Source organism: Amphiprion ocellaris, chromosome 10 (genome assembly GCF_022539595.1).
Source record: "Amphiprion ocellaris isolate individual 3 ecotype Okinawa chromosome 10, ASM2253959v1, whole genome shotgun sequence".
In the NCBI taxonomy this organism is placed as follows: Eukaryota; Metazoa; Chordata; class Actinopteri; family Pomacentridae; genus Amphiprion; species Amphiprion ocellaris.
In genome coordinates, this window is record NC_072775.1 from 18,949,035 (window position 1) to 18,976,208 (window position 27,174).

At 39.0% G+C, this 27,174-nt stretch overlaps 1 protein-coding gene and 1 long non-coding RNA gene across 2 annotated transcripts; one reads left to right on the top strand and one right to left on the bottom strand.

Annotated features, from left to right (window-relative positions):
• The first annotated feature begins 7,466 nt into the window (after positions 1–7,466).
• foxc1a (forkhead box C1a) lies at positions 7,467–9,701 on the top strand. Its single transcript, XM_023270462.3, has one exon. The coding sequence runs from the start codon at positions 7,771–7,773 to the stop codon at positions 9,187–9,189; it is 1,419 nt and encodes a 472-aa protein (XP_023126230.1). The 5' UTR covers positions 7,467–7,770; the 3' UTR covers positions 9,190–9,701.
• Positions 9,702–25,763: 16,062 nt separating this feature from the next.
• On the bottom strand, positions 25,764–26,801 carry LOC129349749 (uncharacterized). The gene is made up of 2 exons (XR_008602861.1): positions 26,099–26,801; positions 25,764–25,984 (listed from the first exon to the last, which is right to left on the bottom strand). It is a non-coding gene; the product is annotated as an uncharacterized LOC129349749 (long non-coding RNA).
• Between the last annotated feature and the right edge of the window lie 373 nt (positions 26,802–27,174).

A 27,174-nucleotide genomic window follows, 5' to 3' on the forward strand; every position in this document is an offset into this window, starting at 1 on the left:
TTAATCACATTAAAATCCTGAGTGTAGATAAAGCTGTGTTTTATGACAACGCTGATATTCACATACTAAGTTATTATCAACAAACTGAAGTGGAATTTAACCGTTCCTCTCCCTGGTTTTGGGTCTCTAAGTCGGATTTAACCCAACATTTAGCACAAATGGACGACCCACTGATCTACAGAATTGCATGAGATAGGTCAATACAGAGTGTGTGTGTGTGTGTGTGTGTGTGTGTGTGTGTGCGCGTGTGTGCGCATATATATATATATATATGTATATACACATACATATATATATATATATATACACATATATACATACACATACATATATATACATACATATACACACACACACATATATATATATATATATATATATATATATATATATATATATATATATATATATATATATATATATATATATACACATATACATATACATATACATATATATATGTGTGTGTGTGTGTGTGTGTATGTGTTGTGCACACAAGAGGTTGTTGCATTGATTCGTCAAACCTTGTGCTGCACTTTATGTGATGGTGAGGTCAAGAGCGTGAATATCGTACATGATCAACAAGTCAAGACATGTGTCCTTTTGTGTATATGTATTGTTTATTTGTTATCTTCCTTCCTGCTGGGGCCTCTTGCCAGGTCATCATTGTAAATGAGAATGTCACAGGGGGAAGCAGGAGAACCCAAGCACAGACACACAGAACTGGCTGACAGGTGAATAACAAAGATTTATTTAAACAACAACTGAACCATTACATTAATGAGGAACTGAACTGGGGGAACAGAACTTAACCAACTACTAAAACTCTAACTCTATGAATACAAAAACGGAAGATCACAAAACTGAACTATCAAAACTAAGCAAAGGAGGGGTACTTACAAAATGGGGGAACTGGACAGAAGAGGTAGGGAAGCAGGCTCAGGAAATCTGGGGTGAACGGAGATGAGACTGGAGCTACTGGCTGGAGACATAAGCAGGGCTAGCGAGAATCTGAAAGAAGACTGAGTCCTAGTGAGGGAAATCCAGAGGAGGGGAAAACAGAGTCCAAAAACAGAGTCCGAAAACAGAGTCCAAAAGCAGAGTCCAAAAGCAGAGTCCAAAAGCAGAGTCCATGAAGGCATGTGGGTAACTATGATCCAGCAGGGAGTGAATGAAAGGACAGAGTTTAAATAGGTGGAGGTGAGGTGGAGAACAGGTGAATGGAGTGATCTGATTATTGCAGCTGATACTCATTACAGTAATTAGCTGATGGCAGAATGCAGGCAGGAGAAACAGGGAGAGAGAGAGAGAGAGAGAGAGAGAGAGAGAGAGAGAGAGAGAGAGATGAGGGAGAGGTGACAGAGTGAACCAAAGAGACAGGACATAACAGAAACAGATCAGAACCCAAGGGAGAAAGGAGGAAAAATGGGGAAGAAGGGGAAAGAAGGGCAGAAGCTGGAGCAGGATCATAACAGAGAAGTTGTAGCCAACTGATCTTACCTGGTAAAATAAATAATTAAAACAAACAAATAAACAAAAAAAGACTCAGTTGCCACCAATGGTTCTTAACTGTCATTAAATGTGATCATTGTAACAAGATTGGTGTGCTTTTCAGGGCAACTGGGAGCAGTAAAATTGGGGGGAAATAATTAATTCATTAATTAAGGACATTCATGAATACATATATGTATTTTTTTAAATACATATATACTACAATAATAATAATAATAATAATAATAATAATAATAATAATAATAATAATAATAATAATAATAATAATAATAATAATAATAATAATAATAATAATAATAATAATAATAATAATTTGATGTAAAAATGTAGATATTATTTCCTGTTGAAAGCACATTCAGTCAACATTTTGTTGTGAAATTATACAATGTTTCACTATGAAAAAAATTCTGGAAGTTACCAGTAATTATATTTATTTTTAGAAACATATTTATTAATTTAACAATTTTGTATATTCAATAAAAGTATGAATATCTGTGATATCTCTAATCTCTGATAAATCCATAAATTTATATTGAAAGTGTCTTCATATAAATCAATTTTCATTTTCTTTAAGAAAGTTAATGTTTTTGTCTGTATGGGTTTTGGTGTAATTTTGCTTTAGACATGTGAGTCTTTTTTTGTCATTTTATTGATAGTTATGTGTATTTCAGAAACAGAAAAAAATTTAAAAAATAAAATTTCATTAAAAATACATTTTTAGATTAGTTTTTTAAAATATAAACTAACTCAAGACAAGTTTCATCCCTTCTAACAACCCTGTCTCTATCTATCTATCTATCTATCTACCTATCTATCTACCTATCTACCTATCTATCTATCTATCTATCTATCTATCTATCTATCTCCCAAAAGTCACAATTTAGCAAGAATAGAAATATTATTTAGTTCACATAGCCGAGAATACTCTGCAGAGTGAAAGCAGAAAAAATGGCACTAAACTGTACTGTTTTTAGAGACAGTAACACTGTTAAGTATGTAAGAAACACTGCCATGGTCATTACAGAATATTTCAGTTGACTACAGCAAACAAAAGTTACAGTGTTCATTTTAATCAATGTTTCATGTGAGTATTTTTGTAATGCATGGATATTATTCTACAGTTACTTATGTATTCAGCTTTACTTCAATTCTTTTCTTTTCTAAGTCTCTGTTAAAATTATTATGGCCAAAGATACAGATAAAGGAATTACACATGTTGATTCAGATGCATATTTTTTTTTGTCAGATTCATTGGATTTACTAAGAATAATGCTCATGTTGATTAACATGTATGTTGATTCTAAAAAAAATAATTAATGTACTGTAACTGTTTTAACACAGATATAAAACTCTTAATCCTGCCCCTTTTTCTATGGAGAGTAAGTTTAACCACTGACTCCACATAATTTGTTTGCAACGTCTGATACAAAGGATTAATCTTGGCAGCAAATGAAAGGATTTTTTGTTGCTGATAATTAAAAAGAATGATAAATAATATACATGTTTGTTTTATTCAAGGGACATATTTGTAGGCCCTTGGATAAAACAAACAAACAAACAAGCTATGTATGTATAACAGAATGACTCAAAGTCCCTGAAACGTCGCTGGCAACGCATTTCGGGCATTTTGTCCAAGTAGACTTACCGTCGCGCATGCGCAAATGGGCAGTTGACCCGGAAGTGGCAGAATCAAGCAACTCGAAATGGATTTTATCAGCCGATTAAAGACCTTTTCAAAATAATCATCATCGGCCCGAGTTTTGTCATTTAAACGCCGATATATTCTTGATTTCTCAGAAACGGTAAATGCTGTTAAGTGTCGGAGTCGCGGAGAATGACGTCCTTGCGCTGTTTGTCCAATACATGGAGCTCTGACTCCATTCAGTCCTCAGTTCTCACCTCTGTCTTCTCAGTAACGTACAAGAGTAAGCTGCGGCCAGACAACATTACAGGAGTGGGCTGAGTAAGGTAAGTTTATAACGATGCTATGAAATTAACAATGACTCAACATATCTCCACTTTCAGTTAAGAGAAAAAGTTAAAGTTCAAATGATTAACATTACTGTCTGACTTCAGCAACCATCATGATGTCATGTCAGTCTTAGTTTTACTTTGTCAGAAAATAGTATAATGTGGCACAGGCTGTAACAGCAACTCACTGTGTGTTGTTATGGAGTAACATTAGTGTCAGACTATTTGTGACCAATATATATTTAAAATGCAACCTTGTCAAAGATGACGCGTTTTGACATCTGTGAAAGGTGTCTCTGTTTTTTATTTTGGTTTGTATGAGTCCTGACTTCATGGCAAAGAGAATAATGGAGTAGAGGTTCTGTGATTGAATGTTGAAGGGCATCAGAGGGCTGCAGAAATAATGTTGTGCAAGTAACTTCACTCATTATGTTGCTTATATACAGCATATGTATATAACCTACCTCTAATTTGCAGCAACAGGAAATACAAGACAAGATGTATTTCATAACTCATTTATAGATTGATTCTTTTTTAAGGTTTTATAATTTCCCAGAGGTTTAATGCTTTGTTGCATATTTTTGTACTTGAAAATTCCTCTCTTTTGTAAAGTTCAACAAATACTAAAGGACAAAGTGTTTTATATCAGTAAAATGTTCTGCCTGTAATTCATATCTTTGTTGTTCTAAGCGTTAAGGGATCAAAAAAGAAATTATTTTATTCATTATATTTTTTTAAAATTAATCTACCGATTAATCAGTTATTGGAATTTTTCTGCCAAATATTGGAATCGGCATCGGTCTCTAAAAGTCCATATCAATCGGGCCCTGTTAAATAGTACGTTGGCCCTCTCGGTGGGAAATTTGAATCCAAAAAAACCCAAGACGGAACAGTCCACCGACATACAGTAATATGCACACTCTGCAGGAAGGCGTTTTCTTTTCACTGAAGCACTTCCAGCTTAACGTACCGCATTAACACGACACATGCATTAGTCTGAGATTCTAACATGAACCTTTGAAGGTGTTTAATAAACACCTTAACTGCATATATATTCTTTCTTCAGTCTGTTTGCACATGCAACATGAAACGCAATTAGATTAAAAATTAATGATATTCATTGTCATTAATCGAAATTAATCCACAACAACCCTGTGATAAATCTGATTAAAAGTTTTAATCGTTTGACAGTACTAATATATATATATATATATATATATATATATATATATATATATATATATATATATATATATATATAGTACTGTTTACATGTTTACTATGCCAACTAGAATAATTAATTTAAGTTTCATCTTTTTAGTGAAATTATACCAGAGAGAAAATGTTGTGGTCACTTGACCACTTTACTTTGTGTATAGTGCTTTGTTTGAGTCTTCTTATTTTTTAAAGAGTATTTTTTATCTATTTTTATTCTTATTTGCACTGCTGCTAATTGTCATGTTCTTCCATACAAATTTAGTTGTACTTCTGCACAATGACAATAAAGTGTCTTTATCTTTATCTTATCTTTATCTTTATGTTTATATTGAAGTTCTTGTAGATTTTTTTAGTTGCACGATTAATCAGCGCATTAAATGGGTGCAGCAATGATCCAAAAATTTTAGCATCTTGAGCAGTGCTTCTGAATATTTAAGGTCATTGTGTGGCCTTATCTGAAGGTGCTTTTTGCCTCGTTTTTTTATGGCCACTTAGTACCTGCAGTACTGAAATAGGCCATGAGGTGGCAGCAGCCTCTAATAAATGTTCTGCAACCATTTGGTCTGCAAGACTCTCCTCGTGCTCTTCAAGGGGGACTAATGTTGATCAATGAATTTCAACAATATCTTTAATATATATGAGTATGTTTTAGGGCAAAACATAGACAGAAAATCTGAGGACATATGTGTAGGCCCTTGGATAAAACAAATAAACAAGCAAACTATGTTGAGTCTGGTGTAGAGGCTTCATATATTTCTGCTGTTTCTGTGGAACTACATGTTTGAAGTTGGTGGCTACAAAACTTCAAAAGAGTTCAAAACAATTCTGAAGCCGGATTCTATTTAAGTTCCAGGAATCAGCTGAAAACTTGACACAAACTTTGGACAAATTGCAGAAAATGTGCCCTTCTCGAACGCCAGGAGGAGCCAGGTTCACAGTTATGATGGCAAACTTTGGCCAGGCTTTAATCTCTCTTTCTCTCTCCTTATTTCTTTGTACTTTATAATAATCAGAATTGTGAGTTTAGAGACAACGAAACACTGCTTGTTTTTGTGTGTTGAGCATCAGTATTCAAGGCTAATAAGTCTGATTAAGAAAACAGTTTGTGACTTCAAATGTTATAACTGTTATAAAAGAGTAATGTTTAGATTTCCTGTTCGTTGAGCCAGGCAGCTGTTTTAGGAGGAAAAACTTTACAATCAAGTGGAAACAAGGACAGAAAAACAGACATAAAACATGACATTAAATTTAGTTAATTTATAGACCAAATGACATATGAAGAACCATCACTTTAAAATAATTATCATGATGCTGTTTTCAATATTTGCAACTACACTGCTAACAATACAAAATATACACAGAATTACAAATACTGCTGCTGATTTTCTGTCCTTTTCACTGTGCTTCGGTAGTGGGTACTTTAAATAATACAGAGTTAAGGAGGACTGGGTGGGCAGGCCGTGGTATTAAGTAAAAGGCCCGTCGTGAATTGAGTAAACAGCCCAGGGCGGTGGAAAAAGTTCATGCCCGGGTCCATGTAAGGAGAAACCGGCGGAGCACCAGGCCACTGCACGGACATTTAATTAAGACGACCTGCAGAGGATTACAGCGATATTGGGACTGTAACTTTGCCTCACAATGGTCATTAACAATTTCATGCGCAGTCGCCCTTGACAGCAGGGCGATACAAAGGCCTTCATGGTCTGCGTATTGGACTTTTTTGGTCTTATTTTTTATGATTTTTCTCTCCGGGCCTTGTGGCATATAATTCCATAAACTGCCATGAAACACCTTAGAAACTCTTCAGGGGATTTTTAAATTACACTAAGCGAAATATCTGTGCCCAAGAAAATAACTTTAAAAAAAATACACATTTAAATAATTTTCCATGAATGCAAAGTAAATAATCCACTTTTGTTTATTCAGCTACCGAGACAATAAATTCTGGTTTGGGCCTCCGACCTCACAACACAATAGATATTTAAACATTTGATGAAAAGTCACACATGTAAGGTGTTGTGCCGGTCGCCCCCATTTGGTTTCTCGTCTTCAGATGCTTTTTTTTTTTTTTACTTGAATAAACTCTCACACCTCTGGTCACTCTCAGCCCAAACTGCCTTTTAATTCCCGTTGTAATGAGATCGCACTTAACCGCCCACCTACCAGCTATGCGCACTTCTTCCCCCCCTGCTTTGATCTCACGCTGATCTGCTGTTGGTGTTGAGTCTTTTAACTAATAAAATGCACTTTAAAGACGTTAAACTGCACGTAAACGCCGCCATTTGGTTTACTGGTGTTTGCCTATTTTCCTGTAAAAAGGAAACACAATACAGTTCATGAAGTTCTTATTTAGAGGAGTAGCTTTAGAAGACTGTGCGCAATAAATTCAGCGTATCTCATGAGCAAATTGTGATTTTTAAAAAGGAATTTCAGACTTAATTTAGTGCTGTAATATCAAAAATAATGTGAAGTTACTGAGTTAGTGAATTTGACAGATAATTCTGCTCTTTCTGTTTCCCTAAGGCAGCCACATGCCTGATAGAGGATGCCCATGTGTGCGTAAAAGCGCTCCATGATCTGATTGTGTACATGTGAGTTGCTCTGTCACGTCTGAAGTCTTGGCTGGAGTGGGCTGGGAGTTACCGACACCTCCTCTAGTTTTTTTCTTCTTCTTCTTCTTCTTTCTCAAAGCCCGCTGAGTGTGGCCAGCAGCTTTCTGCTCTCTCTGCACGGCCTGACTTCCAATTGGACGACTCGTGCACTTTTTGAGGCGGGGCTTGCTTGGCAGCAAAAAGGAGAAAAGAATTTAACTGCGCAAAGTCCTGTGCTGACGGATGTCCAAAGTTCAGAACTTTTTCAATGTGCGTTTCATAGGGACACAAGGATGGGGACAGTTTGAACACAGCAAACTGCACTGCGGGTTAAGACTTTTCCCACTTTTTCCCCCGTTTAAAAAAAAAAAAAAAGTGAGCAGCGAGGAACTGTGATTTGCGCACCTCAGCCTTCAGAGGAGGGAGAACTCTCATTCTGCGTTTTGGAGCTTTACTTGCGCCGGATCAAAGTGAAGACATGCAGGCTCGCTACTCCGTCTCCAGTCCCAACTCACTGGGCGTCGTGCCGTACATCAGCAGCGACCCGAGCTACTACCGGGCCGCAGCCGGTGGGGGATACACGGGAATGGCAGCACCTATGAACATGTACTCTCACGCGGCTCATGACCAGTATCCTGCCAGCATGGCCCGTGCGTATGGACCGTACACCCCCCAGCCTCAACCCAAGGATATGGTCAAACCTCCCTACAGCTACATAGCGCTCATCACTATGGCTATCCAAAACTCTCCTGACAAGAAGGTGACCCTGAATGGGATTTACCAGTTTATCATGGAGAGGTTTCCATTTTACCGAGACAACAAGCAGGGCTGGCAGAACAGCATCCGACACAATCTGTCGCTCAATGAGTGTTTTGTCAAGGTGCCCCGTGATGATAAAAAACCCGGCAAAGGCAGCTACTGGACCTTAGACCCGGACTCTTACAACATGTTTGAAAACGGGAGCTTCTTGAGAAGACGGCGGCGGTTCAAAAAGAAGGACGCGCTGAAAGAGAAGGAGGATCGGCTGCAGAAGGACGTGCCGCCGAGGCAGCAAGGCCGGGAGCAGGAGCAGCCGGTGCAGGGCTCCCAGCCGGTGAGGATCCAGGATATTAAGACTGAGAACGGGGCCGTGACGCCGCCGCAGGCCGACTCTCCCTCTCTGAGCACCGTTCCCAAAATCGAGAGCCCAGACAGCAGCAGCATGTCCAGCGGGAGCCCTCACAGCATCCCCTCCAGTCGCTCCATCGGCATGGACAGCTCCGAGCACCACCAGCACCACGGCCAGGCCTCGACGCAGGGCTTCAGCGTAGACAACATCATGACCTCCCTCCGGGGGTCTCCCCAAGGAGCCACCGAGCTCAGCTCCGGCCTCACCGCCTCCAACAGGACAGGTATAACACCGTCTTTGTCCTTAAACTATTCTCCAAGTCAGACGTCTGTCTATAGCTCGCCCTGTAACCAAAACTCCATCTCCACTACCTCCAACGCGACCTATCATTGTAACATGCAAGCCATGAGCCTTTACGCAGGGGACAGATCGAGCCACTTGGCACCGAGCACCACCGTGGACGAAACGTTGCCAGATTACTCAGTCACAACCACCTCATCCTCCCTGACCCACGGTAACCTAAACTCGGGCCAGGAGGGCCACCATCCCCACCAAGGGAGGCTGACCTCATGGTACCTCAACCAGGCCGGAGACCTGGGCCATCTGGGCGCAGCTTACCCAGCACAGCAGCAGAACTTCCATTCAGTCCGAGAGATGTTTGAATCCCAGAGAATTGGCTTGAATAACTCGCCGGTGAATGGGAATAACAGCTGTCAGATGTCATTCCCACCGAGCCAATCCATCTATCGCACTTCGGGAGCTTTCGTGTATGACTGCAGCAAGTTCTGACCAAAAAGCAGGCTCGATATATTTTCCTCGCGGTGTTTGAACTCTTTTCAGTAAAAAAAAAAAAAAAAATCCAGCGTTTTTACCCTCCTTACCTGCCCACCACCATATGGACTAATATAAGACAGAAAACAAAAAATAAAAACAGAAAAGACTTGATCTTGGTTTTTTCTAAAGAACAGTGTTACTGCAAATAACACGTAAGTCTCTCTTTGCTTTTGTGGCTTTTATGTGATATGTTAAAGATGTGTCACTTTTCATGGACGTGTAAATTGCATATAGTAATTTATTTCTAAACTGTAGCCGGATATTATGGACCAAACACCAAAAAAGTGTTTCTAAATTGAATTGCCTTAATTGTCCAAAAAAAAAAGAAAAAAAATTGTTCCAATATAAGAAAAAAAAGTAAGAAAAAGGAACGTGTATATCGCCGTACTATTTCAAAGATTCTTCATTTGTTGAAAAGTATTCTGAAGGATTTGTTTGTTTGTTTAATAAATTGTCATTTTATGTGAGTTAAATTTACGCCTCATTTCTTACAGACTTGAATGCAGGCTAGTAATATTTGACACTCGGTCTGGTCCAAGTTGGTTTTGTGTTGAAGGTAGATATTCCTCGTTTTTTAATCCGATCTGACCCCCTTAGATTTGATTTATTTAATGACAGGTGGCCATCAGAATTTGTTAAGGAAAATTAAGGATATTTTGACTGCAGTTTGTTGTAGTGATTTAGACCTCACGCTCAGAAATATCTTAAAAATATGAAAAAGTCTCCATCAGTGCGCACAAGACCAACAAAAAAGCGCATGGAAAAGACGTGTTTATTTGCTCGGCTTTTTATTTTCGTCCTTCACATACAATTTGTATTTTCGGTGTCATATTAGAGACGTTGAGGCTTCATAACAGATGATTAGAAATCAGGTTGACATCGAGCCACAGACCTGGGAAAGAGGCTGCGCGCAGCACAGCTTTGTTTTGGACTGCTGTGTGTTTACTGGCGCATACCACTGCTTACTTAATATCATACCACACATGCCAAAGATAGTCCAGTTGTCACTTGAGTTTTGATGTTTGAATCCTGACCAGTCTGAGCTGTATGGAGACAACAATGGCCGTCACGTTTCATTATTTGTAACTCATCCTTTGCTGAGTTTGTGGATATTTATTTGCAGAGGCGAAAAGATATGAATCTGGCCTCACAAACCTACTTGACAAGTCAAATGTAGGTTTTGTTATAATCCTAGTGGACATTTTTTCTACACTACGAGGTCATCAGTTTGCTCAACAGAATGAATGGTTTCAGTGTATTTTAATCGCATAATATTCAACATCTAAATCAAATTCAACTCAATATTTTTAGGATATTTCTGTACAAGAAATATTGTTTTTCAGGAATGAGGAATGCAAATACGCATCTGTTTTTTTCCAATTCAAGCCGACAATTAAGGTAGATTCATACTTTAATTTTATATCACTGAGGGTTTTCAATATTTACCAAGTGTAGACAGATATTTATTTGAAATGTCATTAATATATACATCAGTTTAATAAATGTTAAACTAATTTTAGTTGAATAGACTCCTCTGAAACGTGTGCGTAAAACTGCTTTGCTATAACCTGTAAAACATAATAATAATAATAATAATAATAATAATAATAATAATAATAATAATAATAATAATAGGTAAGCCTACATACATATATACTATTATAGCTGCCATTATATAACGATAATGATGTAAACAGAAAACCTGAAACATATTAGAACATTGAAATAAAATGGCTGTGCCTAATCTAAATAAATAATTGTATTTATTAGTTCAGATTTAAAAAATATATATTAAAAATTACAATTTAAATTCAGAAGTTCCCTGCCTGCCTTTCTATCGATTTTTTTTTTTTGGTCAGTAGCGTTTTGAAGATCATTTCGATTTTTTTCTTTTTTTAAATTTTGCAGTTTCCTTTCAAACAGAAACGCAGATGTAACATGTCCCTCACACTGTGACAGACGCCAAGTTAAAACATACTTACGGTCAAATTTCCTGTCATATTGCAGCATGTTTTAAAATCCTGTTTCTAAAATGGAAAGTGTTGCAGATTGGCTTTCTCCTGAAGTCGTTTTTTTTTTTTTTTTATCAGCTCTAGGCCTCAGATCAACAGGAGGAGAGAGACAATAACAACAAAACAGCAAAATAAATCATAGGTAGCTACGTGCGTTTTTCTGACTGCAATCCATATTCTGTTTTTTATCAACAAAAACAAAAGGGGAAAAAAATATATATGAATTATTCAGTCTTCAACACAAATCCCTGCTTGTGTGCATCGTCCAGCTCTCGGATCGCACCACAATCAAGGCTCCTAGAGGTCATTAGATACTTTCCCAAGTGTGGACCTAATAAACAAACGTCGTGTTAGTCCAAAGATTGATGGCGCTCTCGCAGAATGGACCAGGTCAGGAAGGAATAAAATTCAATCAGAGAGCTGGAATCGTTTTTCATGGGACGGAAAAGGCAGAGAGGGAGCCGGGGGTCAATGAGGAGGATGTCGGCCGCCTGAGCACCATCAACAATATAACAGGACATAGCGCACACAAAGAGCGAGAGGAGCACCAGGACAGTAGCTTGGAGTGAGGCTATTTTAATTTCCCTAAACTGTAAATATCTCTGAGACGATCCACACACACGAGCAGAATCCAAAAATGCACAACGAGCTGTTACTGCACTGACACCGAGAGCAGCGAGACTGTAGTTTTTCATCCGTTCCCACAGCAAAATTGGTACAAATTTAATTTCATTTTAATTTCCTATTCGGGAGGAAGGAGTAGAATAGATGATGTTTTGCTTACAGCTCTGTTCCCCACCTACAGTAGAGATGACCGTGGTGGTTATTTGTCACAACAAAACATTGTAATCAGATGTTGCTCGGGGGTAAATCTCATTAAACGGGGGGCACATGTCGTTTTTCAGGGCTCCTCAACACGCACACATTTGGGGACCACTGTTGGAGACTGTAGGGGCTTTAAACTCTGCTTCTTCCTGAAACGTTCCGCTACATTCCTGAAAATGCACAACTTCCCTCACTGCTTTGGGTCAAATAGCAAAGACAAAAGCCCCAATGTTGGAGCTGTCTTTTAATATTTAAAATATCAGAGCTGCTGCTTTGATTTGAATTTGTCACCCTGTGGTGGAATTTGCTTTAGAGTAGTTTTTTTTTTTTTAAATTGCTGTTTTGTCGCCTAATACATTCTGAAGCACAACGGCTATTTATGCATATTAAGATTTACTTTTAAAAATACAATAATCAAAAATAATTATTTAAAACATTCTGGGTATATAATTAAATTTCATTCGTTTGGAGGTCAGATTTAAGAAATGCACAGGCAACTAAACTGCTACCCAGCAACAAAATTATAATTTAAAAAAAAAAACAAGCCTTACTAGCTTATCAGCTAAAAATAAAATAATCTTTTTATTCTGGAATTTGGACTGATGCAAGACAAAACCCTGACGTCCTGTGATAACTAATGTGTAGTAGTTGACAGTAATGTCAGCTAATGATGCACAGGGAGCAAGTTAGAGGAAAAAATACTTGGCAACGTTGATCATTGCGAAACTTCGCAGCCTTCACTTCTGACACTATCTTGTTATTTTGACCTCGACAGGTGTGACTCCAAGGGGCAAATGAGTGTTGACGGGAATTACTTTTTAAAAAATTGATAACCTATCTGTCGTGCTCAGGGAAAGTCGTTGAATTTCTGTAAAAGTTTACTACGCACATAGGGTTTTATTCTCATAAACAGTTGGAACGGAACGATGTTTCTTCTTTAGGTATTACAGTTTCTTTTCAACTTGTCTTTGGTGTTTTCACGGTCGTAAAATGCGCAGTGAGTCTATTTAATGTTTGCAATTTTGGGACTCTACCGAGTATTATGTCATTGTTCGTTTCTTATAATGACTGTAGTTGTATCTAACAATACAGTGTAGTCTGCCCCCAAAAAATTCCCCCAAGAAGCTACCTGTAAACAGAGCTGCACTAATGCGTAATTTACGCGCTTTAAGTTCTCCTGTTCCGTTGGGTTTAGAGGGGCTGGACAGAGAAAGATGGAGTAAATGGAGTAAAAGCTCGGTGAGCCCCTGCAGACTGTGTGCACCTGTATGGCTGAGTGACCGCAGCTCAGTATGGAAAATGCTGTGTTTTAGCTCTCGGTTGCTCCAAGCGCCATCTGTTTCTAATTGGGAGCTCAGAGACGCAGATTCTGTCTGCTCTGCGGCCAAACGAGCGAAAGGTTGGAGGTCCAACACTTGTCTCTCTGAAGGAAAAATAACCGCCGCATGCAGTCTCTCATCCTCTCATTTTAAAGACAAATGGCATTTTTTAAAGAAATGATTTACTCGGCTTTGTCAGAACAGGCCGAGCGGTGAGGTGTAAACAAGGCTTCTGGAGGGAATAATGGCATCGAAGTCGTGCGACGTCTTCAAATCAAAAGAGGTGAACCCGCGCAGACCTCTTAACCACTGGGATGCTGGGATAATGGGGTACTGTGAATTCAGAGCGAGGGGAAACGGCCGACCTACGAATAACCCGACAGCCTTGGCGAGATACCTCAAAAAACGAACAGACTTGCCTTCAAGTTACACAAAACCTGCTTTTCTCCGGCTCGGGCCTGCGGTTTCTAATTATAGCACATTTTACGCACCGAGCATTTGAATGTCCCAATTATACACCACGACGTACAGTAATTTATTGTCAAATGCAGTTTAATTTTATGAATATGTATTTTAATGACTCAGAACCGACGACAACCTTCTTTTTTTTAATCTGTCTGCTCGGGTCAGGAATAAAACTCCATTCTGTTGCAGGTGAGGGTGATAAAAATAGATGTTTGCTTTTTTAAAATTTTGGCTGATTTATTTCTTACTTTAATACAGGTTACTTTGAAATCTGGAATATATTAAATCATATCGCCATTTAGAGGAATAAATGCAGTTTATTGTTAAAAGAATGTCAGTTCCTCTGATTTGATGTTTGATCGTTGTGTTTTTTTTCCACACGTATTGAGCTCTTATTAAAATAAACATATTAAAGGGATTATTATTGATTAGAACAATTCGGCATAACAGTCGAGTGTTTTTTCAGTATAAAAGCCTCAATTCCAAATTTTCTTCGAGGCTCACAGTCAGTTTCGGTGGATTGCTGATAGCAGGGAGTGAAGTGAACAAACTTGAACTCCTGAGACTCCAGAGTTGTCCGGCTACTGCTATCTGAGCCACAGTAGCAGTTGTCTGTGTCTTTCGCGGGTCTCATCTCGTTTATGGTGCAAGGCGACCACTGGGCTGTGAAAACATCACCAGCAGACTGCTGTCATACAGAGACAAACACTGTTTCTTAGGAAAAAGAAAAGGCACATTTTAGAGGTGATAAATAATAAGTATACAAGAAATAGATAAATAAATGTTTGTAAATGATGCCATTGTTTGCCACTGTATTATATGTTTTGTGTAATCTTGCCTAATCAATTTTGGATATAAAAGAAATACTGACAAATTAATAAAAAAAAAAAAAAAAAAACTATTCTATAATGCAAATGCAATTTTCCTCAATAGCCCAAAATGTTATTCCTGAAATCTGTTTACCATCAGACAACAAATACTGAAAAAATTATCCAAGCTTATTTTTTTAATTGAAAAAAGGAGCTATTTGCGGTACATACAATCAAAATTCAATGCTATTTTATGAGGATTTTTATGACTATTTTGAAGAAATTTGCCTCAAACTGAACCATTCAATATTTAGAATAAGACACAAAAACAATTAATCCACAGCTACAGAACATTTACTGTAATCTTAGAAAGGGTGGTAATTTCAGGAATAGCTAATTAAAGTATTTACAAATATAAGTACTGTTAAACTGCAGTAAAAGGAGATCTATGCAAATGCAAACACACACACCAGCATCACATCTGTTTTTGCCTGACTCCCCCTTCCTCGTCCTCACAACTTTAAAACCCAGAGAGGTGGGTGGGTCCATGGGTGGGTGTCATCTGGACCAAAAGAAAAGGAGACAGTGTTGGAAGTGACCCCTCTCAACTCAGAGTCCTGCAGGAGAAAAGGGTGTCACACCAAGCAGAGGGAGAGACAGTGATGAATTGGACTGCACAGTAAAATGCTGTCTTTCCTTAAAATAGAACAAGGGAAAAGTGGCTTCAGACAGGAGGTGGATCACTGACGAAAACAAACTTGAAATTTGATTTTAATAGGGGAGATGGTGGTGTGCGTGTGTGTGAGGACGTAAAGCCATATGAGGTTTCAAAAGATCCCACTGCAATTAATTCCTGGCAGCGTCTGTACAGTGTTCTCCCCCGTTCTTATTTACACATTGTGAAATCGTGTGCATTTGTTTGCAACTTGGGACCGCATAAATTGATGCTACAGTCTTTGTTTTTAATTATTTTGCAGTATGGACCTTGCTACATCTTCTGAAGAAATTATGTAATCAAAAAGAATGCAGTCCTGACAACAGCTTTGTGCTCCCAGGGACACTGAGATTACACTAATCCAATATAGTGCAGCTGATTTGTTAAAAACAGATACATCTGCAGATCAAGTCAGAGATGAAAATATCTGATAGCATATTAACTCTGTCAATCATACACGGCGGTCAACAGGTCATAAAATGATCTGATTAAAAAGTGCTGACAATTCAGAGCTACTACAGCTAATCAGAACGTCAACAATACAGCGTGTAATTAGGGAAAATGCCATCGCCATTCTTTCCTCGTTCTTCTTCTCAGTCCTTCCTGCCTTTGTAATATTGATGACAGATTTGTTAAGTGATGTTTCGGTAAAGTAGGAGGAATCATCAGATTTATTTCTGTTGCTGAATTACCTGCGTGCTAATTGCGTCCATTATTCATATGATGATATATGTGATGCTTAAAACATGATCAAGCTATAAGAATCTGTTCATAGGTTTGCTTGTAGATGAGTGATTTTTATGTTTTTTTGTCACAACATGCTTTTGAAAGGCTGGAAGATTGTGTGTGTTCCAGGTATTGCTCATGTTGTGAGGACCAAAATCTGTTTACAGTCACGTTATGAGAAGCTGTCTTTGTTAGAGACAAATAAAAGCTTCCGTAAAGTACATAATTACATTTTCAGGTTAAGACTTGTTTGACGGTTAGGTAAAGGATATGCAAAGGATTACAGTTGTTATTAATGTTAGATTAAACGTCCTGGAGCTGAATGGATGTCAGCGTAGTGTCCTCTGAAGTTTTGAATACCGTATGAGATTACTTTTATTGCACTCATGCGTGCTGCTCCTAGCTTCACCTAAACTGTGATCAGTCCCAGCAACCAGAAAAGCAGGAAGCAGGGATTTATCTGCATCCCCTCTTGTCCAGCATCACCACAGACACGCATTCACACACCCTCACACACACACACACACACACAAGTAACATGCTGTGATGGAGAATTACTATGCAGAATAGGGTGTGAGGTCAAGCACAGGCGAGGAAAAACAAAGCAGTAAAAAGAATAACACTGACCTAAGCCACAACTATTACAAATTTTCACAGTTTCCGAGGAGATGCAAGCTTTGGTTTATTTAAAATGGAGCCACGCAGATGGAACAACACATGATCATCACATAGACATTACTGGCAGAAATAATTTAGGATTGCATGTGTCCTGAAACATCATCAACAAACAGTATAAGGTCGTTGAAATAATAATGTTTTAAAATATGACAAAATGCACAAAATAGTACAAGAAGTAAACATGTCAACAATGTACACTACCGTTCAGAAGTTAAGGGTCACTTAGAAATTTCCTTATTTTTGGGGGAAAAAAAAGCATTTTTTTTTCAATGAAGATAACATTAAACTAATCAGAAATACAGTCTAGACATTGTTAATGTGGTAAATGATTATTCTAGCTGGAAATGGCTGATTTTTAATGGAATATCTCCATAGAGGTACAGAGGAACATTTCCAGCAACCATCACTCCTGTGTTCTAATGCTACATTGTGTTAGCTAATGGTGTTGAAAGGCTAATTGATGATTAGAAAACCCTTGTACAATTATGTTAGCACATGAATAAAAGTGTGAGTTTTCATGGAAAACATGAAATTATCTGGGTGACCCCAAACTTTTGAATGGTAGTGTATGTACAAAATAATACAACAATCCTGCATGTGAATAGTACAACACAGCACAGAATGTATCGCAAATGTCAGCTGTCTGAGCTTATGTCAACAACAAACTGCTCTCTGACCTCTGAGATGAAAACTCTTCTTCCTGATGTTTTTTTTTTTTTTCCAGCAGCCAGTTGTTTACTCTTCAGACACTTAACTAATTGTCTCTATGTCATCCTTTCTCTGTTTTCATGCTCGGTTGCATTTTAAAGAGAAATCAAAAATCAATTATAGAGGTGAAAAAAGTTCAGGATGAGAGTCTGTGAAGAACGCAGAAAATGGGTGAAAAAACAAGTTTGTAGAGCAGAGTTTTATTTGTGAACATCAGGAGAACAACAGTGAAAGAATATGTCAGAGTTGTATACACTTCTCAAAATGTGTTGGTAATAATTTAAAATGTGAAGTTCTTCCAGCTGAGACTTTAAATCTTCTCACACTCCCACATTTTTCACATTGACTTTGCCACTAACCAACAAGTCCCCCCCCCCCCAACTCCTAAAAACGAAAACTTTACACTCATGACATTGCCGACTGCTTGGACATATTCATACATTTTCAGTGCTTCTTCGTGGATTTGTGCGAGGTGTGCAGGTGTGAGGTCTTCTCTGTGTGGTGAGAGGCAGCCAGATGGTGTTTGTGTGTGATGGCGAGCAGCGGCGATACAGCGGTGGTTCCTTTCACAGATCAGCACTCATATCTCTGTTCCATCTCCAGGCTCTCTGCTCATATAAACATCCCCAGTCCATGGGCCTCTGATGTTTCTGCCTTTGTGTTTACAGTGAGAAGTCAGGCAAATACGTGAACTTTAAGACAAAGAGAACAAGGATGAACAATAGACGGAGTGGCGAAGTGCTTGAATTAGTTGCAGAGAAACATTACACTTGTGCTATCATGCAAGTAGATGTTTTCGTATCATAAAGCATTTGAATTTTCTCCAAACAAAGAAACCAGTGTTGAAAATTTCCTTTCTTTACCAAACATTTTAAAACAGCCAGTCTGCTTTTAGTACACGTCTATGTTCCATTGTATGATTATCTCACATCCTTTGCCAGCTGCAATCAGATCCTCCAGCATTTAATCCTGTGGAAGTTTTCTCCACACACTGCACCCTTTGGTCGGCACATCATCGTCTACAAGCGGTAGGAAACATGTTCAATTACACTGATTCAGCATAGACACGGGCTGACCCAGAATAAAAGAAGTCACGTTTCAGCGCTCAGGGCCTGTGGCAACCAAAACGAAGAGTTCAGGAAAAGTGGAATGAAACACACACATGCACACACATGTTTACTCACAATTCTGCCAGGAGGTTAAATTGTCTTTGCAATGAAGCAAATGAGATGTAGCGTTCACTTTTGAAAATGGAGCTTTGTCTGAAAATAATCTCGGTAAAAAATAATCATGCACATTTCCAATCAGACCCATGCAATGCAAGGACTCCAACATCAAAGCGCAGTCAAAGCAATTGTCTCCCCCCTGCTCCTTTTAAACTGCCTCTTTTTCAACTGTAGAAAGAGGAAAAATCCCCTGCACATCAAAGCGGGAGACAGAGAAAGTAATTTAGTCTTATCTTAATTGAGCTGCAATTTTAATAATGATCTTACACATTGGGACCGAGGAGGAGAGAAGGAGCTGCAGGCTGCAAGGACCACAGACTGGCTTCCCTCTGCTCCACTGCTCTACTCTGGTTGTCTAATCTCAGTTCCAGACATGTCATTGGCCGGTGATTTATGATGACCTAATGTTTTGTTTACTTCATGCTCATAACAGGCAGGCGAATTGCATAGGGCATGCCGTACGGGGAAACATGAAAGCTCAGGGGCTGCAGGGCTGCAGTCCCCAGCAGTTCACAGAAATAAACAGCTCTGTACTGCAGCCACCTGGCACAGCACCTCCGTCAAATCCAGGTCCAGGGCTTCTGGCCACGCAAAGTTTACAAAAGTCTTCGGCTGCCTGTTTCATTGGCTGTCATGAGGCAGCCATCAATCTGCAATGCGGAGGGTACACACTTGATTTAACCTCGGGAGAAACACACTGACCCCTCTGCTCGTGCACTTTCTCAATAATTGACTTGCATTTGCCATAAAAGAGGGCAGACATATGGGCTCTGACAACTGCTTGACAGTAAGGTCAAGAGTCCAGTAAGTCGGTTCGGTTTTAAACGCCTCGGATGCAGCTTCTGTTGGTGTTTTTCTGGCATTTAGTGAGGAATTCAAACCCTCCTAGATGGTGCAGAGAGGACATGCTGTTGCTGCTAAGGAAGACAGACAATAGAAGCTTTGTGGGAGGGATAGAAATGATATGATAATGTGAGTGTGTCATAACAGCTTCCTTTATTAGTAACAAGTACAAGGCAGTTACAATATTTGCATGTGTTCGTGCACACATCTGCTTGTGTTTCTTCCATAAGCCTCATCCTGCATATCTGATCTGTACATCAAGTGACTTATATTTATAGATTGGTGCACGTTAGTGGACAGAAAGGCTAGACAGGTCATTCCTGTACCTACTATGGGAGTAGGTGATGGCTTCACATGTTTTCTTCCAGTTTTATTAGAGTCAATAGCTCACCATGAATTCTTTGAATTCAAGATTCAAATATTAATTTAAATCAGCCAGTAAATGTGTTTGTTTTTCTTGCACACTTTTCATACGCATGAGAAAAAAAAATTTTCTGCAATATTGCAACAAATTGATTTTATATCAAATATGAACGCAGTTTCTTGGGAAAATAGTTCATACCTTTGAGTCTCACCTCCACAGTACACTGATTTTGTCAAAGAAATTCTGCCTACATGCATTTGGTCATCTTTTCTCATGTGGACTAACATTACTGCCATGCTTTTATAATTTATAATGGGATAATCCTAGGTTGCTTTTAAAAAGTTGACTATGTAGATACAAGCAGATGGATTAGATTGGATGAAATAAAGGGGTACATTGAACAGGTTAGGTGTAAAGACTGTGGTCACATAGTACACCACAGATAATGGAGCACAAAGGGTCAAACTTTTGGGTTAAAATAACCTTTAAAATTATATTTACTATCACACTGAACTATTTGAAAATGTTTTGCTTTGAAAATATCAAATTTAAACATATATTTCAGTTATTACAGCCCTTACTTCCAATCCATGAATCCGATGAGTTAAAAATCTGGACAGAAGTGGGAAATGCTATGTCAAATATATCAACAAATCACCTCAAGCCAAATGTCACCCAATCTTGTAAACTGTGGCTGTTTACTTTTATGTGTTTCTGTTGTTTATAATACTGCCCAGAGGCCATGCCTACAACTCCCAGTGATGGAGATGTCACTTGTGTAAATATTTTTCTCCTTCCCTGTCTGACCATTCAAAATCCAATTTGAAAATCCCATCAGATAGGAATTTCCTCCTTCTGCACCAGCAACCAGAGTAGGCGACTGCTACATTCTTATCTTATCAGCTGCAACAATCTTACATCACATCGTGCCCAAACAGGGAGAAACAGGATCATAATGAAAGTTGTATTTTAGCTCCCAACTCCACGACACATATAGCACATGTAGCATATAGATACAGATTGAATACTGACTCCTTGTCAAACAAAATGGAATGAAGGAAAAAAACCCTTTCGCGGTCTTAATACTCCCCCGACTTCCCCTTCTTTTTTCCTTCTCTCCTGGCACGGTGACATGCATGATAAGACCAGCGGAGCAAACTGTGAGCTGTGTCTGGGTCTGTACAGGAAGCGCAGGCGAATCAGTGGTGCTGTCCGTCAACGACAGCCCTGCTGCCGTCAGAGCCCAGAACAATGGCCACAGACTCCCCTGGCTTCGGGACAACTTAGTCAGCCTGCAATCTCCCCAGCACCGTCAGAGGAGATAACGTTCGGAGGAAAATGAGGGAAAGTAATTCTAAAGAATCCCATTAATTTCCATGCACGTGGACACATTGGATTCACTTTGGCTTTTCAGATTTTTCATCAAAACTAATGAAAATGTGAAGTATTACAAGTTACTATGACAGGAGACATAAAAGTGGGTTTAAAGGTTCACTCTATGAATGAAATTACAACTAGCTTTTGACTAAATGACTCAAAAACTGGATGAAAACATATCAGTATATGCATTGCTAATATATAATGTTTCTCATCAGTCATGTTAAAAATGCTACAATAATGATAATGCACCTATTTCCATTCAGAACTCACAAAATTGGCAAAATTGAACAACGTGTCAACACTTTGGTTAGCAGGCAGTGAGGTGACCTGCTGAAATCTCCATTCACTCCATGTGACTGTCCTCTACTATGGAGGACTAAAAGTGCCAAAATTAAATAAATAAATACATCATTAAATAATTAATTAAATATGTCATTAATTAATTAAAATTGGAATTAAATATTTCATTAATTAATTAAAATTGGAATTAAATATGTCATTAATTAATTAAAATTGGAATTAAATACTTAAATGTGTTATTAAATAAATATATCATTAAATAATTAAATATGTCATTAATTAGTTAAAATTGGAATTAAATATGTCATTAATTAATTAAAATTGGAATTAAATACATAAATGTGTTATTAAATATGTCATTAATTTATTAAAATAACAATTATTTTAAGTAAAAAACATATTTCATTATTTCACGATTTAATTAATTATTTCATGGTCCTTGTGTTGCAGTGGATCATGAATTAATTTTATCTGTCAACCTCGCCCGTCAAAGTCCGTGGGCGGGACTAACGTGAATCTAGTCTAATCCACTGCTTTTGTCTGCCTTGAAACCGGAAGTAGAAGTCTTTCTAAACATGGTGGCTGTGTAGAGGGAGAGTCGCTGTGAACTTTCTAGAGAGTTGGTGAGAGATCTTTTAGACCTTGCAGAGTATGTGGAAGCAGGACCTGCTGACCGCGAGCATGTAGCGTGTAAAGCAGAGGAATTTATTGAAGTTGTTGAAGTTATTTCCGCACTTTCTGACCAAGATGTTGACCGTAGAGTGACTGCAAATTTAGAGGAAGTACTCCGCCGGTTTTCTGGTACCAGGGTGCAACAGGAGCACACACAGGGACCAGGGCGTTTGGCATACCGAGGGAAGTTCTGGAACATCACGTTCTTTGTGGATTACCAGCCTGTCAAATTGCAGCGATGCTCGGAGTGTCGAGCGCTTTTCCTTTAGGACCTACTCGGCGCGGCACGGCTCCGCTCGTCTTTGTTTAGCCGCGATTCCACAAGCATCTACTCGGCACGGTACGGCTCGTCTCATCTTTGTTAGCGAGCGTTTCCATACGGACTAATTTTCAGCACCTTCTCGGCTGAGGTTCCCAGCGAGCTGAGATGAGCCGATAATGTGGCGTTTACATAGTGCAGGCCACTGATAGGGCAGGGAGTGACGACACAGAGCAACTTCAGCACGAAAACAAAATCCTGCATTAAAAAATGACTGTAAACAGCGACGGTGTGCATTGCTCTTCACGAAACTCTCTGTTCTTCATAATTTTAATGTGACAGCCAGACCTGTACCGTGGGTGAATGAAGAGGTCGAGACTTTGTCTTTGGTGGTGGACCAAAGAATACAGAGAGAGCTGGACGGAGAAAGTTTATCAGGAGGTCTCTGAGCGGATGGCCGCTCACATATACAGTAGACTGTATATAAAGAGGACAGAAGCAGTGTAGGGAGAAGCTGAAAAAGCTCAAAAGTGACTATCGGTCCACCCAGGACCACAATGGCCGGCGTGGGTCAACCAGGAGGTGTTGGAAGAGGTTTCATGGAAGCTATTTACTGGCACCGCACCGGCGAGCAACAGGAGGGAGACTCAGCCGCTGCATTGTTGGAGACGTTCGAGGACGGTGAGTGTTTTGTGACTTCAAGAAACTTATACATCATTTATTCCATTGGTGGCAAGCTTCTTTTAAGCAAACAAGTATTTTTAGAAAGTAACGTCGTTGTCTCCTGGAGCAGACAATAAGATAGCTAGTTAGCCATCGGCGCTAACTCCGTGCTCTGCTTGTATTTCGTGCTGCTGTTTCTAACGTTTAGCTCTCAGAAGCTAATACTTCAGTCAGCATGCCGTGTTTTTCTTGTACTTAGAGTGAGTGTTTATTTCTGTTCAAGAATCCCTTTCCACATGCGAAGCCTACTCCACCTCCGTCGCGGAGCCCCCGGCTGCCCTGTCTCCTCTCCACCACCAGCAGCAGCTCCTCTCCAGCACCAGCTTCGACACCGACCCTGTCAACAGCACCGTCTTATCACCGGTAAGACACGGTAAACAGAGAGCATGGTTGATTTTCGCATTATTATTATTACTACAGGTGTAAATGCCTGCAAGCATGATCAGAACAGTGAGACCAACGACCAAGAATTCAGGCAGGTGTAAATGCAAACTGTGCAGCAGCCAGCTCAGGAACGCCTGATGAAAGCTACATGTAGCTGCAGTGACACATAAACAGAACACATGCAGCTGCATTTATTTTCCATTGACTTAACAAGTCACTCTAATTAATTTACGTTCTGGTGCAGTGTAGTATTGCAACCATTCTTCTTATAGTCACTAGGTAGCTGTGAAACTGAATGAAAATATACATAAAAATGAGAAAACACAGCTCTTCTTAGCAACTCCAAAATGTGCACAGGATGAAATGAAGTTCACACCACGTCGTTTTTGTTTGTGGTGGAGGAGTTACTGCTTGTGCTTTGGTTAAAGCGAAGAGTGCCAGAAGTTTATTAAAGTATCAAAGACATGATCATGATTGAAAATGGATGGACGGGTGGCTAAACACATCACATCATAGCTGTGGAGTCCTTCCAGCTCCTGGGGACTACAATCTCTCAGGACCTCCTGAAAAAGGCTCAGCAGAGGATGTATTTCCTACAACAGCTGAGGAGACACGGCCTGCCACATGAGCTGTTGATCCAGTTCTACACTGCAGTCATCCGATCTGTCCTGTGCACCTCTGGATCAACCACACAGCAGGACAGAAACAGACTACAGCCCATAGTACGGACTGCAGAAAACATCATCAGAGACCCCACTCACCCTGGACATTTGGACTACAGAGCCCTGTACACAAAAATCACCACTACTGTGTTTATAGCAATTACCATTTTGCTAATGTGTTCATACATTCCAGTCTAGCTGTACATTTCTGTTTATATTGTGTTCTATTTTACTACTATTTCTTTTTCCTCCCTGTTCCTCTTTCTATAGTTTATTTTTTATTATTCTCTTCCATATTCCTAGGATGACACCAACAGCCGAAACCAAATTCCGTGTATATTGTGTACTTACTTGGCCATTAAAGCTGACTCTGATCACTTTTCTGTCTTTGGTCTAGGCAAGAGGAAAGGGGGGCCACAGAAAACTGGACCTTCCTAGCGTACTTGTGGAGATGCAGGCTGAGGAGGAGTGGAGTCATGCCCAGCATGATGAGAACATCTGGTTGCTCCTCAGCGAGGCAAGAGAGAATGAAGCGGCCTTGCAGCGGGAGGAGATGGCCCAGAATACTGCCTTCAACCAGTCATTCCTGGGTGTGCTGGGGTAGCTGGGTAGGCAGTGGGCAGCCGGCGAGTGTGAGCGAGTCCACCTCCCATAGACTTGAGATTTACAAGTGCTGGTCATATAATTAGAATATCATGAAAAAGCTTGTCTTTTGGACAACTGTCAGGTCAGCAGTCTTCCCCATGATTGTGTAGCCTACAGAACTAGGCTGAGAGACCATATAAAGGCCTTTGCAGGTGTTTTGAGTTAATTAGCTGATTAGAGGTGTCTTCAATATTGAACCTTTCTACAATATTCTAATTTTCAGAGATACCAAATTTGAGATTTTTGTTAGTATTCAGGTATAATCATCAAAGTTAAGAGAAATAAACATTTGAAATATATCAGTCTCTGTGTAATGAATGAGTATAATATACAAGTTTCACTTTTTGAATGGAATTACTGAAATAATGAACAACTTTTTTCATGATATTCTAATTATATGACCAGCACCTGTAGTTGTATATAGTTTTACTTTTAGTCCTCCACTGTAGGAGAGGCCCACCACAGTTTGTACTTTGCACATTGTAAATAGTTTTGATTTTGCTGCTGACTAATAAACTATTTTGTGACTTATGTGATTGCATCATAACTTCTCATTTTGTCTGTTAAGACACTGGTAGAAAAAGAGTCAACAGTCTGAACCAAACAATTCTATATTCCCTAATAATGTATTTGTGTTTAATGGGATTTAACATGTTTTAACACAAACTCCTTTATGGTTCATAATTCTGGTGACTGAATTACACCAAAGCAATACTGATTTATCAAACTGGAATTTTCTTAAAACAGCTGTTTTAATGTTTTGGCGTTTAATTTTTTATTTAATCTTGCTAACCTTCACAAACAAACAATAGTATAGACACATCTACAAAAGTTTATTGTCAGAATTGCATTAAAGAAAACAATAGCGGTCCGGGGACCGAAAAACAGAAGTATAACAAGAAGAATAACTTTGCATGACACGTAGTGCATCAGTGCATCCTGTACATCTCTGTCCTCCTCCTCTACACCTTGTGCCACTGCAGGCTCATGTGCTGCTGCTTCAGGTAAATCCCATGAAGTCTCATCAGAGAGCATCTGAAACACATACACAGCATACATATTTTAATACCTAATAGCGACAAACTGCAGCCATTACAGGGTCGTTCACAGGACTGATACACGATAGCTAGCGAACTAGCATTAGCTTACCCTCATATGTCGTCTCGTTCATATCCTCTTGTCTTCGGCTTGATACTGCTTTATCGCCTCCCAAACTCTCCTGTGTGTCTCCTCAGTGTTTCGACTCGTCGCTCTCAGCTTTCTCCGACTCTTCTATTACTCTGAATCTGACAGAAAGCCACAGACCGAGCAGCAGGTGTACTATCGCCTCCATGTACATTGTTGCATTGCGTTTGTGTCGCACAGAAATGACGGTAAGGGACTTTCGGACCGCCGTGCTATGACGACTCCACCCACGATGAGGTGGTTCTCAATGTAATGGAAAAACAACTAAACCGAGACGAGCCGTGGCGCGCCGAGTAGATGCTAAAGGAAATGCTAAAGGAAAATTTGTCTTGCACCGCATGTATCAACATTTGGGAAAGAGGACCGAGTCTTTAGCGGTTGCTAATAAAGTTTTGTTTTATTGAGTATCCAAACCAACGTAGAGGTGAATAGCGCCACCCAGTGTATCGGAATGTGTTCACAAGCTCTGCGTCAATCCATTATCTGGAATCGATTTGCCTTGACTTGATGTGCAGGGTAACCAATCAGGTGTTAGGATCCGCCCACCGACTTTGACGGGCGAGGTTGACAGATAAAATTAATTCATGATCCACTGCAACACAAGGACCATGAAATAATTAATTAAATCGTGAAATAATGAAATATGTTTTTTACTTAAAATAATTGTTATTTTAATAATTAATGACATATTTAATAACACATTTATGTATTTAATTCCAATTTTAATTAATTAATGACATATTTAATTCCAATTTTAACTAATTAATGACATATTTAATTATTTAATGATATATTTATTTAATAACACATTTAAGTATTTAATTCCAATTTTAATTAATTAATGACATATTTAATTCCAATTTTAATTAATTAATGAAATATTTAATTCCAATTTTAATTAATTAATGAACAACGTGTCAACACTTTGGTTAGCAGGCAGTGAGGTGACCTGCTGAAATCTCCATTCACTCCATGTGACTGTCCCTCTACTATGGAGGACTAAAAGTGCCAAAATTAAATAAATAAATACATCATTAAAT